At 34.8% G+C, this 13378-nt stretch overlaps 1 protein-coding gene across 2 annotated transcripts in view; it reads left to right on the top strand.

The window, feature by feature from the left end:
• Positions 1–3319: 3319 nt before the first annotated feature.
• The window catches only part of LOC129278889 (conserved oligomeric Golgi complex subunit 6-like), a 32985-nt gene continuing 22926 nt past the window's right edge, over positions 3320–13378 (top strand). For both annotated transcript variants that reach the window (XR_010296046.1, XM_064111217.1), the window contains exons 1-3: positions 3320–3540; positions 11163–11306; positions 13068–13139. Coding sequence is in view for 1 of the 2 variants with exons in the window: in XM_064111217.1 (XP_063967287.1) it covers positions 3418–3540; positions 11163–11306; positions 13068–13139 (339 nt within the window). In the remaining variant the exon portion in view is untranslated. The remainder of the gene's footprint in view (positions 3541–11162; positions 11307–13067; positions 13140–13378) is intronic.

The following is a 13378-nucleotide window of genomic DNA, read 5'->3' as shown; positions in this document are numbered from 1 at the left end:
CGAAAATTTCCTTAGTGGATCCATAATATAACCCCTTTTGCACACAAACTGAAATTTACCTTGATTTACCTTGATGTTGGGCATAAAGTATAGGAGACTTATTTGCCCCTCTGCATCTTCTTAGAACTTGTCCTCAGTTATAAACATAACAATTTCACATGCATGTGTGGGTTTGGACGATTTGTGAAAAATTCAGTGTCTGGGTCGAAGCGATTGTACTTGGTTTTCCAGGCCTTCTCTAAATTTGATTTGAATGAATTAATACTGCTACTGTTCACGACCTCAGAAGGTAGGTCATTCCATAGATTGATTACTCGTTGCGAGAAATCGTGTTGCCTGAGTGTTGATTGTGCTCTTAACTTAATTATTTTTCTAGAATGTCCTCTTGTCCGAGATTGAGTGTCAAGTTTGAAGAAATTTGCACAGTCCAAATCATCTATGCCCTGAATAATCTTAAACGTTTGGATCATATCCGCTCTGTTTCTCCTATAGGATAACGTTGGTAGATTTAGTTTCTTCAGTCGTTCCATATAGCTCAGGTTCTTCAGATGTGGAATTAGCTTGGTTGCTCTACGTTGGATTTTTTCCAGTTTTATGATGTCTTTCTTGAGATAGGGGTGCCATACACTACTGCAGTATTCTATGGATCTAACCCCTTTTGAAAAAAAAAATTCTTTGTCATTTTTGTTCACTTTTTATTGGGAAACTTTTTGGGGTATCATATAGAGCTATACTAAAAGTCTCTACATTGAGACAAAAAAAACAATCAAATTTGATGAAAAATGGACCTAACTCCTTTTGCAATTGAGCTCTTTCTAAAACTCTCAAATGCACGCGTACTCACACTCAATCACTTTACATCACTCTCTCTCTTTATTGCAAAGGAATATAAATAACATAAATACATAGCCTATCATTTTGCCTAATATTCTCTCAAGCTATTTTGCTTTATATGATAACTAGCCCCTGCATTTTGATTATTTGTATACCAGTATATGTATCTACGTGAATCAGGGGCGGATCCAGGATTTTTCAAGTGGGGGGGGGGCACATTTTCCAGATGAAAATTAGACAAGCAAAAAAAAAAAAAGCTCCTCACTTTTGTATGAACGACATTTTCCCATTAAAAATATATGCTGTGACTTTCAAAATTTGATTGTTTTATTATGGCTCTCAAGGGGGGGGGGGGCACGGACCGGATGTGCCCCCTGGATCCGGCAATGAATGGGGTATAAAAGAAACACCTATATACGCAATTGCTGGTTCCCATAGGATCTACAAAAAAGATGGAAGAATCAGTTACTAAAATGACTATCTTTGCCAAACGACCTGATTCCCTCAAATAAAAATTTAAAACCCATGTGTAGACCACTTTCTTACAATTACTTCTCCCAAAACATGTTAAATAAAGTATGTGATTAAATAAATGCAAAATTTCAATATTCACAGACCCGTCAACGTTCGCCTATTCTATGTTCCCAGACCAAATTAGTGCAATTTCGCAATTAAAAGTACAATTTTACTGTCATTATTCATATACACAAGACGCCTACTCATATGCACACACAAACATTTTTTTTTTCGTTTCGATAAGGATGAAGTAATATGATGACAGCATCAGACTATTAAATATGCGGGGTTCAAACTTGCACCCCGCTGTGGGCCTGCGCAGGCGCGGTTTCGAGTGAAAGGTACATCTTTGCTCGATTACTCGGCCTGTGCACTTTTTTTTCTCGCAAAGTTGCACACTTCTTAGTTTGTATGTTGGTATTATTATTATTATTTCACAAGCGAGTGGTCTTGAAAAATTGGAAATTTTAAGAAGTAGAACTTGCTTTGTGTTTCATACTGATGATAATCACAATTAATAGCGTGTTGTAATACTTCCCATTGAGGTGATTTTTTGTTGTTGGAGAGAAAGTTTTCGTAAGTTATTCCACGGAAAGATACGTTTTATTAACTGAAGAAAACATAGGACCATGTTATTTACAGGAAGGTGCAGATGGCCAGATGGGCCGTTTTTTTACCACCTCGGGGGAGAGGCCACGTGCCCTTTCTAGGCATAACATTTTCGTTGAATATATGTATTCACCCGACTTTGTTGATCCGGGGGAGAAACTTAGCAGAATGGTGTCACTAACCTTCTTCAAAATGAAAGAAATTTATTGTTTTTGTGTTTTGTCAAGAAATTGATAAATAAATGAATAACGGGCGAATAATTCCTATGCATTCAAATTGAGAGCACATTTAAAAAAAGGATTTTTTTTTTCCCAAGTGAATTTTTTTGGGGGCACTGCTCCTGCAGAAACTAAAGGGCGCTAAAACTTTATATCAGCATACTAAAAATTTTGGACAAACTAGAAAAGATAAGGGGCATTTATTAGATAAGGAGTATCCAATTGGGTTACTTTATCCGCGGCGGCGGGACTTGATCCGGGGGACTGAAACTTAGCAGAATGGTGTTACTTCTTCAAAATGAAAGATTTTTTTTTTGTGTGTGTTTTGTCAAGAAATTAATAAATAAATGAATAATGGGGAATAATTCCTATGCATTCAAATTTTAAATCATATACGTAACATCCAATACTGTACTGAGAATCTGAGAATCTGAGAATTTGCCAACTAAAAGACTTATTTCCCCTTAACTCTCAGATACACAATTACAATACACGTCAACATAACTTTATCCACCGACCTTATGTAAGAACTAATGTATCCTTAAATTCTTTCATAACAACCTGTATCAAGGAGTGGAACAGGTTACCTTCTGATATTAGGAACTGTACAACTCTTTATCGGTTTAAAGTGCAATGTAAAAAATACCTCTTTGACAATCTATTATCTTAGTTAATTTAGAAAGTTTTTTCTTCCGTAGAGTCTATTATGTTTTACATGTATCTCGTAGTTGGCCACCCTAGTCATGTGTGTTTGCGTGTGTGTGTGTGTGTGAGTGTGTTTGTGTTTATGACACTTGTTTAATGTACATTTTGTACATATTTGTAGTCGATATATCTGTTTATTATGTATTCTCCTTTGTCATTTTATACATTTAGATCTATATCTTATTTAGAGGTATAGGGCCCCACTCACAAGCCGCTGTGCTTCTTCGGGGTCCTAGAAAACCGTTCATATTGTATCATGTATTCTTTTGTACCATCTGATCATTGATTTGTACTCATAATATGTCTGGTTTTTTAATAAATTGAACTTGAACTTGAATTTGTGTCATGAGAAAGAGATAAGTTCCGGGGATAAGTTTTACTCATAGATATATCTCTATGGTTTTACTGTACATTATTTCTTACATTTATGGCTTGCCATACACGCCACGTACCAGAAAGAACCAAAGAAATCGCCAGAGTAGTACTAGAAAAGTTGGTAGAAAAGGCGTTTCTCCGACTTTAGTTTAGTACAAATATGTCTGGAAAATCGACAACAGCTGTCACAGAAGGAGGTGGTGTGGATACTTCACAAGGAACCAGTAACCCACTATCCCGAAAACTCAACAAAATCCTTGAAACAAGGCTTGAAAATGACAAGGTATAAACTTTTTTTCTCTCTCTTCGGTCCCATGTGTTGAAATCGACGATATGTGTGTAGGCTACACGTACTAAACTTTTGTTTTAAAGTCAAACTCACTAATTCAATGAACAAGGTTATGATATAACCTTGTTTTCAGTTACATCTCTATGTGTGGCAAAATAAGGTTGACAATGTTTGGATTATTTTCTCTTTTTCTTTTGGACAAATGCTTGATTTTTTACACTGTCAGTTTCCATTACAGCTTTTCATTAGGCCTATACCCACTCTAGGCGACACCCCAATACTTACCCGTGCTAATAAACTGGGACTCCACTCACGCGCGTTTGGGCCTCCCTAGCTTAGAACTAAGCACTAATATCACCTTAAAAACTAAATCTACAAGGTATGTATAATCTATTTATAAATTTAATAATGTTTAATCGGTACTCACCGGTTCTTTTGTTGCATTTTCAGACCATTTCTCACAATTCTTCGTAAATATTTGCGGCAAATTTTGTCGCCATAGACAGCTTAGCGTCCATCTTTATTGATAAATGGAGCGCCCTTTACGATAGTTGTTAATGCCGCGGAGAAATCGTTAGGCATTTTGGCCTGTGTTCAAGGCGTTCTTTCTGTTTTATTTTTATATTGAAGATTGTGCATTTGTTGAATAGCGCCGTCTACGTCAGGTATGAGATCGAGTGTATAAATACACTCTTCCAAAATAATTATGATTCCGACCTGGCGCTGTTTAACTTCAATCTCTTTCACCTAAATTAGCGATGAATGCTAGCATTATAAAATATATATTATTAACGTCTGACGAAAAGAATAACCAACCGATCAGCTGACGAGAACGCGAATCACGTGATCTTCATATCAGCTTCGATCGCGAGTCAGAAGAGAGGAGCAGTTGCCCAGAAAATCAGGAAAAAGCCGTGAAAATGTAAGTTCCCCTTCATTTCTTTCAATTTTTTTTATTGCTAACAATGTATTCAATTAGTGAGATCGAAATGTAATGATTAGACAGTACGATAGCTTGTAGTTTTGATAAAATACAAAAATAATCATCTTCACAAAGATTTCTGACACAAAATACTACTGATGTCGCCTATGAGGTCCATACATGTAATGTTGGACCTCATTGGTACTAGGAGTGCCTATACCGTACTATAGGCTATTTAGTAAATAATTTAGGTATGTGACAAAAAAAAATGAAAATCATCAAATATGAATAAATTTGGTATCACTTGAAAGCTCTTAAAAAGACCTTTAAAATGATACCAAGAACTTTAATTTTCATCAAGAAATTATAAAGTTATTCCAGTTTAAGTCGCGCATATTCATCCAAATTTGTGGTCATTGTCTTAATGTAAAGTCAATGGAGTACAGAACCGATTTTGGTGACCATTTTGTGACCATTTTGAACCCAAGTCTTCAACAGGCTCTAACTTCTTTGTTTTTGAGCCCTATGAAGTAATTTAGGTATCAATGGAAAGGTGAGAGAAGGCTCAATTAATGTGTATCAATTCATCTTGTAATTTTTCTTATTATGTGTAAAATAATTTCTTCTAATTAATTCTAATTAATTATGCAAATAACACAAAATCACAATTACTCGCCTCTTTTTTTTGCTAAATGAAGGTGATTATGATAGATAATTCATATAATTTAGTTGGCATCAAAACAGCATCATGTAGATAATTTCCTAAATGAATTTGTCTAAAGTATTGTTTTTGCAATTTCTAATGTATTTCTTTGTTTTTCTGATATAAATTATAAGCTCTTTTTCAACTTAGTATTGTAATTTTGTATATGTGTATGTACTGTACGGGGGTCCTTTTTTACATTAAAAAAATCTTCTTTTGTACTTTGTATGACCAAATAAAAATATGTGTGCTTTTTTCTGATGTATTTGATTGTTTCACCAATTCCTTATGTATTCTATTGTTTCAACAATTTGTTATACATGTATAATATGTAGCTTTTGATTTGAGAGACAATGGACATGTGATTACATTTTTTTAGAAGGAATGAGCAGCTTAGTGTAAAATATGTGTAGAATTGTATGCAATTTATTTCAAGTATCAAGAAGGACGAAAATTAAGTTTTAATATTTTCTATCAGTTGTCAATTTCTTATATTTGTATACATAAATTGTATTACAAAGGCCCTGTTTGAGCTCTCTTTTTAAAGAAAAATAAATAAATTCAAATTCTTAGTCGAAGTCAAAAGAAAAGGAAAAGAGTGGTCTATTTCTTTCAAAACAAAAAACAACCAGGAAAAATATATAACTAAGCTCTAAACATCAACAAAACAGACATCAAAGCTCCAAACAAGCACTAAAAACAAGAGAAACAAAAGTGACACAAAAACTTGTACCAATCCCATCCCCATTTTCCAATTCAAAACACAACCCCCACCTGCACCCCTAAAAAAAAGAAAAGTGAATAAAAAAATAAATAGTACAATTAATAATAAAGAAAACATAAATACAGGACTTAGACCTATCTGGAAATGAAATATTCTTTCCTCTGAGTTTTCATGTATTTTCTTACAAGAGTGAAAAAAATTACAACAACAAAAAAATAAACAACATCTAGTTCGTGCATTTTAATAAAAAAATCAACATTTAAGATATTCTCCTTTCAAAAGCAAATCCAGTCTCCAAATAATGAAATATGACAAAAAAAATGAAAAAATAAACAATACAATAATTTAAAAAGAAACTTACAAAAATATATAAAAAAAGAAACTAAAAAATAAACATAATTTTTGCATTTTAATTAAAAAGTCAACATTTATGATATTCCCCTTTAAAAAGCAAATCCAGTCTCAAAATAATGAAACATGATTGAAAAGTTTCAAAATATATTTTTTTTCTACAAAAGAAAAAAAAAACACTATAGATTTTGCATTTTAATTCAATAAGTCAACATTAATATTCCACTTCCAAAAGAATCCAGTTTCCAAATGATAAAACATGATTGAACAATCAAAGTAAAACATGTTGACTCTATAACCTTAGGAGGAAAGAATGTTTTGGTGACAAAATGTATATATTTAAATCAATATCAGAATAACAATCTACGGTATAATGACAGAAATTTTCAGAAAAAGGCACAATACTATCAAGTAAACAATTTAGATCCAGTTCAATCCAGCATGAACGACTCGCTATCGACCGCTCCCGTCACCAAGCCCTCCGCATCGGGTACCGGTAGCTCGACTGCCGAAAGACCGCCGGGAGCCCAACGCATTGGGCAGCTCGACTGCCGAGAGACTGGCTGTGACAAGGGTAGACCAAAAGCTTCAGTCTCTGTATTTTGGTTGTTCCGCTGAACTACGTTGGCTCCACTGGGAATGAGAACACATGCGAGCCCACACGTACACCCTACCGTCGGTAAATGGGGATTACACTAAAATGTCAGAAATTGTTGAATAAATCCCCAGAAACGACGGTTATTCCTGTCTATGACAAGGGTAGCTCGCTCCTCTTATATCTGGACTGCTCCACGAGAGAATCTTTTAATTTTACTTTTTTTGTTGATTTGAATATATTCTATAACAATTCATATACATAATTGGATCATACTTTTACTTACCATAAAATTTTTTTGATCATTTGCGTATCCAAAAATTTGATGAACTTTCAAGCTCCGATATCCACACTTTACAGGCGAGTATCCACATTGAAACTTATATGTACAGAAAGAGCACATTTTCAACTGTCTGTATAAAGGCACGAGATTGCATTAACTATGTGCGCATGCGCATGAAACCCCATTTTCGATGAGCCGCCCAGACAGAGGCGATGCCACTTGCAGCAAAACCTGTGCGAAAACCGTGCAGCCAAAACCAGCACTCGCGATGCACCCGTATTCGCACATATTTTAGGGGGTCAAAAGCTACGCGGGTCCTAAAGCTACGCACCACTTATCGCGCATGCAGTTTTTAATGGCAAATGCGCACTATGTGTGTGGAACTGTGACTGCAGTGTTACGAACGATTCCTATTCATTTTTTCTACAGAGGCTGCAGTAAATCTCTAAATGCAGAGAAAACCAAAAACTTTTTGGAATTTTGGAGTTATATTCACTTAAATTTCATTTTATCCTATAATATTATGAATATATTCTAGAAATTGAAGCACAGGAAATACTATTTTTTTGCATGATAAATCGAGTGCGTAGCTTTAGGACCCCTTCTGGAATCGGGTGGCGAAATCAAGAGGTGTTCGGAAAACACGGCGGGATTTTTATTAGTGAGTTTTGCGATAATTTTTTCTTGGTTAATGATCTTTAGAATGTTTGTCACAAATTAGTGAATGATATTTGTTGAAATATTAAAATTGGGATAGTTTTCATTGTTTGAAAACAAAGTGCGTAGCTTTAGGTCCCCCCATCATATAACTTGGCTCTTATTTCTTAAGTAAATTTGATTCTTTAAATTATTTTTTCTTAATTAAAAATAGAGATTGAATAATGAAAATTTTCTTACCATATTACTTTCCACCAATAGAGGGCGTACACAAAAATATGCCCAAAATTTAAGTTTTTGAGCGCTCTGGTGAATACAAAAATTATTCCCTGGTTACTAATGAAAAATAAATTGCAACTGTATGTAAATTAGTAATTTTGGTCACAAAAGTGACATTTTAATGATTTTTTAAAGTGTGTGCTGTGTACAGCATTGACATACCATAGGCATAGTCCTACCTGTACTAGATTCCCCACAGGCAGGATGGTTGCAGTGAACAAGTGGTCAAACTGTACCTGTCTGAGCTGACTCTGACTTTAATTTACCATCTCCATCTCCACTCGCTACCGCGTACCATTCGCCTTACAGCGAAAGGTACGGGGTGGGACTGTTCTGAGACCTGTGCCGCTTCCAGTCTAATTATAAGTAACAAACACGCGCGCGAAAAGTAAAAAGAGTCTGACTATAGTACCAATTTTTGTGTTGACCCAAAGACAAAGTCCAAACCGTATCATAATTCCTACGCTTCGTAGTTCGTTATTCCAAAGGTTCGAATAATCTGAAGGTTTGCTATTCTGATGGTTCGTAATTCCGAATATTTGTTAGTCCGAAAACGAAATAAAGTTTGTAATTTCGAAGGTGCGTTAGTCCGAAAACGAAATAAGGTTTGTAATTCCGAAGGTTCGTTAGTCAAAAAACAAAATGAGGTTTGTAATTCCGAAGGTTCTTTAGTCCGAAAACGAAATGAGGTTCGTTAGTCCGAAAGAGAAATGAGGTTCGTTTAACCGATGGATGGTTCGTCAGTCCGAACACGAAATAAGGTTCGTTAATCCGAAAATGAAATAAGGTTCGTTTGAAGTACTCATTCTATTCATGTATTCCAATGCGACAATAGCGCATATTAACGCATAAACTGGTTGGTGCGTGCACCCGCGGTAACACACAATGATGGCGACAAGGCTTGTCGTGGGGTGAGCTGTCTAGTGATTTTATTCTTTTTCTCATTCTAATTATGAACTTTTTTGTGAATTTATTTATTGTGTATTGCAGTGCAGATATCACAATTTATATTGGCCCGCTGTTATTTTCAATTTATATCAACCATATCATACATTCCTCTAATAAATTTGACTACATTATTTATGCTGATGATACCACTTTGATATACAACCGACCTTACAAACTTAATATACAAAATGACATCAATTTTGAATTAGATATAGTAACAAAATGGTTCAAAGCGAATGGGTTATTAATAAATCCTAGTAAAACTAATTATTACCTTTTTCCATTTCTAATTTGTTAAATGATTTACTACTTCAAATTGACAAATTTCCAATTAATAAAGTAAATTGTGTTAATTTTCATGGTGGGACACCCATGTACAAACAAAAGTCACTCAAAATTATCTAAAGGTATTGGTATCCTGTACAAATTAAAAGATTCCCTTCCATCTTCTGCGCTAGTATCACTATACAATTCTTTTTATGCTCTCATATCTTAATTTATATTGTGTTGCCATTTGGGAATGTAATATAGAACGAAATTAGACAAATTATTTAAATTGCAGAAAAAAGCCCTTCTTCGTATTTGCCTGGGATGCCATTATCATGCTCACTCTGGCCCACTGTTTATAAAACTTAGATCTCTTAATATTTTGTATTTGTATTCTCTTTTGCTCTACTTGGTTTTCTTTATTTTCAGAATGAATTACCGGGTACCTCTTAATGTCCATGAAATGTTTACTCTCAATCGCCAAATTCACCATCACAATACCCGTTTTAAATATTTGTTTCACTTATGGCCTGTTAAAACTAATAAAGTAATGAAATCCGTTCGACACAATTTTCCTGTAATTTGGAACTCGACCTCTAAAGATATAATTTAAATTGAATGTAAGTCAATAATTCCTGCAAAAAAGATTGAAGCAGTTTCTTTATCTGAAGTATGCGTATTCATTTATTTACTGTAAATTGTCATTTTTTGTTTTTTGTCTCAGCTTATATACTTAAGTTCATATCATATACATGCATATTTTATCCTGTCATTTCTTTACAGTATACATAATGTTGTGGAAACTGCGCATGTACAAGGCCTTTTGGCTTTTTTTGCAGTTCCCTGTTTCATTTTCATTTGTACTTTTGCTTGTTAATAATTTTTGTATATTTTGTATTATGTATATTTTTTACTGAAAATGAAATAAATGCAAATTGATTTGAATATCTACACTGTAATGTAAAAATTTTGAATAAATATCTGTGGAGTTTGTGCAATGGTGCTTGAAAGTCTGACATCTCTGGTAGCTTTTCTTCAGCCTTATTGAGATCCCAATATCCCTAGAGTGACCAGGGCAGGAGTACACTCAGACTAATGCAAAGTTCGTTTACAGGGTCTCAGATGGTGGTGCTAATAAAATCTACAACCTTAATTAAGCTTGTCGTTAGAGTTTATAACTTTTTCTGAATTCATTATAAGCGCAATTTTGATTAATTCATGAAATATGAACACCAATAAATGAAATACTTTCGAAAAAGTACTTGTAGATTGTCATTGCTGAATGGTGATGATAGCACTGCTTTGGAAATCATTTTTTAGCGACGATAAACAAAACAAAAATAGACTACATGCCTGGAACAAAACCAGCAGTAGGCTCGGGTGATTCCCAGTTTTCCAAGAATTGACGTTCTTACCCAGTGTTCTGTTCCAAGAAAAGTCAATCCATTGTCACTTAAGCCGCTGTTCCACTAACACGATCTGAAACGTCAATCCGTCCCGATCATTAGATCGGCGGAGAGCGGAATAGGAATCTGTTGAAATCGGGAGCAGTGTAATAACAATATTGTCACTTGTGGAATATGTGTCTAGTCATAACAACATCGGCATAGTGGAATGGGGGCTTTAATACATACATAAGTAAATTACCAGATGACACAACAAACTCTTGCCATGTAGTGAATGGACAAAGAAATATGTACACTAGCACCGTTCTGTCTTTTTCTTTCCCTCTCTCTTCCTCTCCCATTTCTATACCCCTCTCCCTTTTTCACTTTTTCTGTTCAAACCTTATTAAATGATGATTATTAATCATACTCTGGCCTACCTCAAATAACTTGCAACTTTTTGTCTTACAGTTATCACTTATTTTCTTTTCTTTTTTGCCAGGATGCACTCGAGGCTCTGAAGGCCCTTTCAGCTTTCTTCACAGACAACAACCTTCGCAGTCGTAGGAATTTAAGAGGAGACATAGAACGAAGGAGCTTGGCCATCAGTGAGCAGTTTGCTGATGCCTTCAGTGTGGTTACTGATGTAAGTAGCATTTTTGTCTCGCCTGCATAGCAGAGCGAGACTATAGGCGCCGCTTTTCCGACGGCGACGGCGGCGGCGGCGTCAACATCAAATCTTAACCTAAGGTTAAGTTTTTGAAATGACATCATAACTTAGAAAGTATATAGACCTAGTTCATGAAACTTGGACATAAGATTAATCAAGTATTACTGAACATCCTGCCTGAGTTTCAGGTCACATGACCAAGGTCAAAGGTCATTTAGGGTCAATGAACTTAGACCATGTTGGGAAAATTATTTTCAAAATCTTAACCGAAGGTTAAGTTTTTGAAATGACATCATAACTTATAAAGTATATGGACCTAGTTCATGAAACTTGGGCATAAGGTTAATCAAGTATTAGTGAACATCCTGCTCGAGTTTCAGGTCACATGACCAAGGTCAAAGGTCATTTAGGGTCAATGAACTTTGGCCAAGTTTGGGATATTTGTTGAATTACCATCGTAACTTTGACAATTTATGGATTTAGTTCATGAAACTTGGACATAAGAGTAATCAAGTACCACTGAATATCCTGTGCGAGTTTCAGGTCACATGACCATGGTCAATGGTCATTTAAGGTCAATGAACTTTGGCCGTGTTGGGGGTATATGTTAAATTACCATCCTAACTCTGAAAGTTTATGGATCTAGTTCATAAAACTTGGACATAAGAGTAATCAAGTACCACTGAATATCCTGTGCGAGTTTCAGGTCACATGAACATGGTCAATGGTCATTTAAGGTCAATGAACTTTGGCTGTGTTGGGGGTATATGTTAAATTACCATCCTAACTCTGAAAGTTTATGGATCTAGTGCATAAAACTTGGACATAAGAGTAATCAAGTATCACTGAACATCCTGTGCGAGTTTCAGGTCACATGACCATGGTCAATGGTCATTTAAGGTCAATGAACTTTGGCCGTGTTGGGGGTATATGTTAAATTACCATCCTAACTCTTAAAGTTTACGGATCTAGTTCATAAAACTTGGACATAAGAGTAATCAAGTATCACTGAACATCCTGTACGAATTTCAGGTCACATGACCATGGTCAATGGTCATTTAAGGTCAATGAACTTTGGCCGTGTTGGGGGTATTTGTTGAATTACCATCCTAACTCTGAAAGTTTATGGATCTAGTTCATAAAACTTGGGATATAAGAGTAATCAAGCATCACTGAACATCCCCTGTGAGTTTCAGGTCACAAAACCAAGTCAAAGGTCAGTTAAGGTCAATAAACTTAGGCCATGTTGGGGTAATTGTTGAAGTGCCATCATAACTTTGAAATTTTATGGATAGAGTGAATGAAATGTGGACATGGGTGTAGTTGACAGTCTTAAGTCTCCGTTCAAATGTCATTTATGGTCAATGAACGTGGTATTATGTCATTATATGAATGATGTTTTTGTGAATGATTATTTTATAGTAGTTTTCAAAGTTAGCACTGCTGCTATATTAAATTGCGTGATGCAGGCGAGACTGCCAGAGGCGTTCCACTTGTTCTGTATTTTAATTAATATTTTTCAGTTGTTTGCATTATATACATGTACAGCGCTTTCAAAAGTTTTATATGAATTCATTATTGCTTTTTAAAGTATTGTTTTTAATGTGATAAGCTTTACCTATGAAGCTCTTTTTTTGCAGTTTGATGTGGTTATGATAGAAAATAAGAATATTGACCAGAAATTGGTATAGATAAAAGAATGTAATGTCTGATTGTTTTGAAACTTTTATCATACAGCAACTGGATAGCATTAATCAAGATGTAGAAGCTATGAACAACAGCTGTCAAGATATGACAAAGAGACTGCAGGTAAAGTTAAAGGGAAAGTTCACTTTGATAATAAGTCAATTTTACCAAAAAAAACAGAAAAATTAGAGAACATTTTGTGAAGGCTTCATGAAAGTCAACCCAAAAATGAAAAGAGTTATGAATAGGTATTTATAGGTGTTTTAATTTGCCAAAGACATTCGAGCAGCTCCCTCCATATATAATACAAATTCCATATATTTTGATTTTGTTTCAAATTTTTCAAATTCAAATTTATTCAT

The sequence above is a fragment of the Lytechinus pictus genome, chromosome 16, assembly GCF_037042905.1.
Source record: "Lytechinus pictus isolate F3 Inbred chromosome 16, Lp3.0, whole genome shotgun sequence".
In the NCBI taxonomy this organism is placed as follows: Eukaryota; Metazoa; Echinodermata; class Echinoidea; order Temnopleuroida; family Toxopneustidae; genus Lytechinus; species Lytechinus pictus.
Note: the sequence above shows the minus strand (reverse complement) of the source record. Positions and strands in the feature narration are given on the sequence as shown.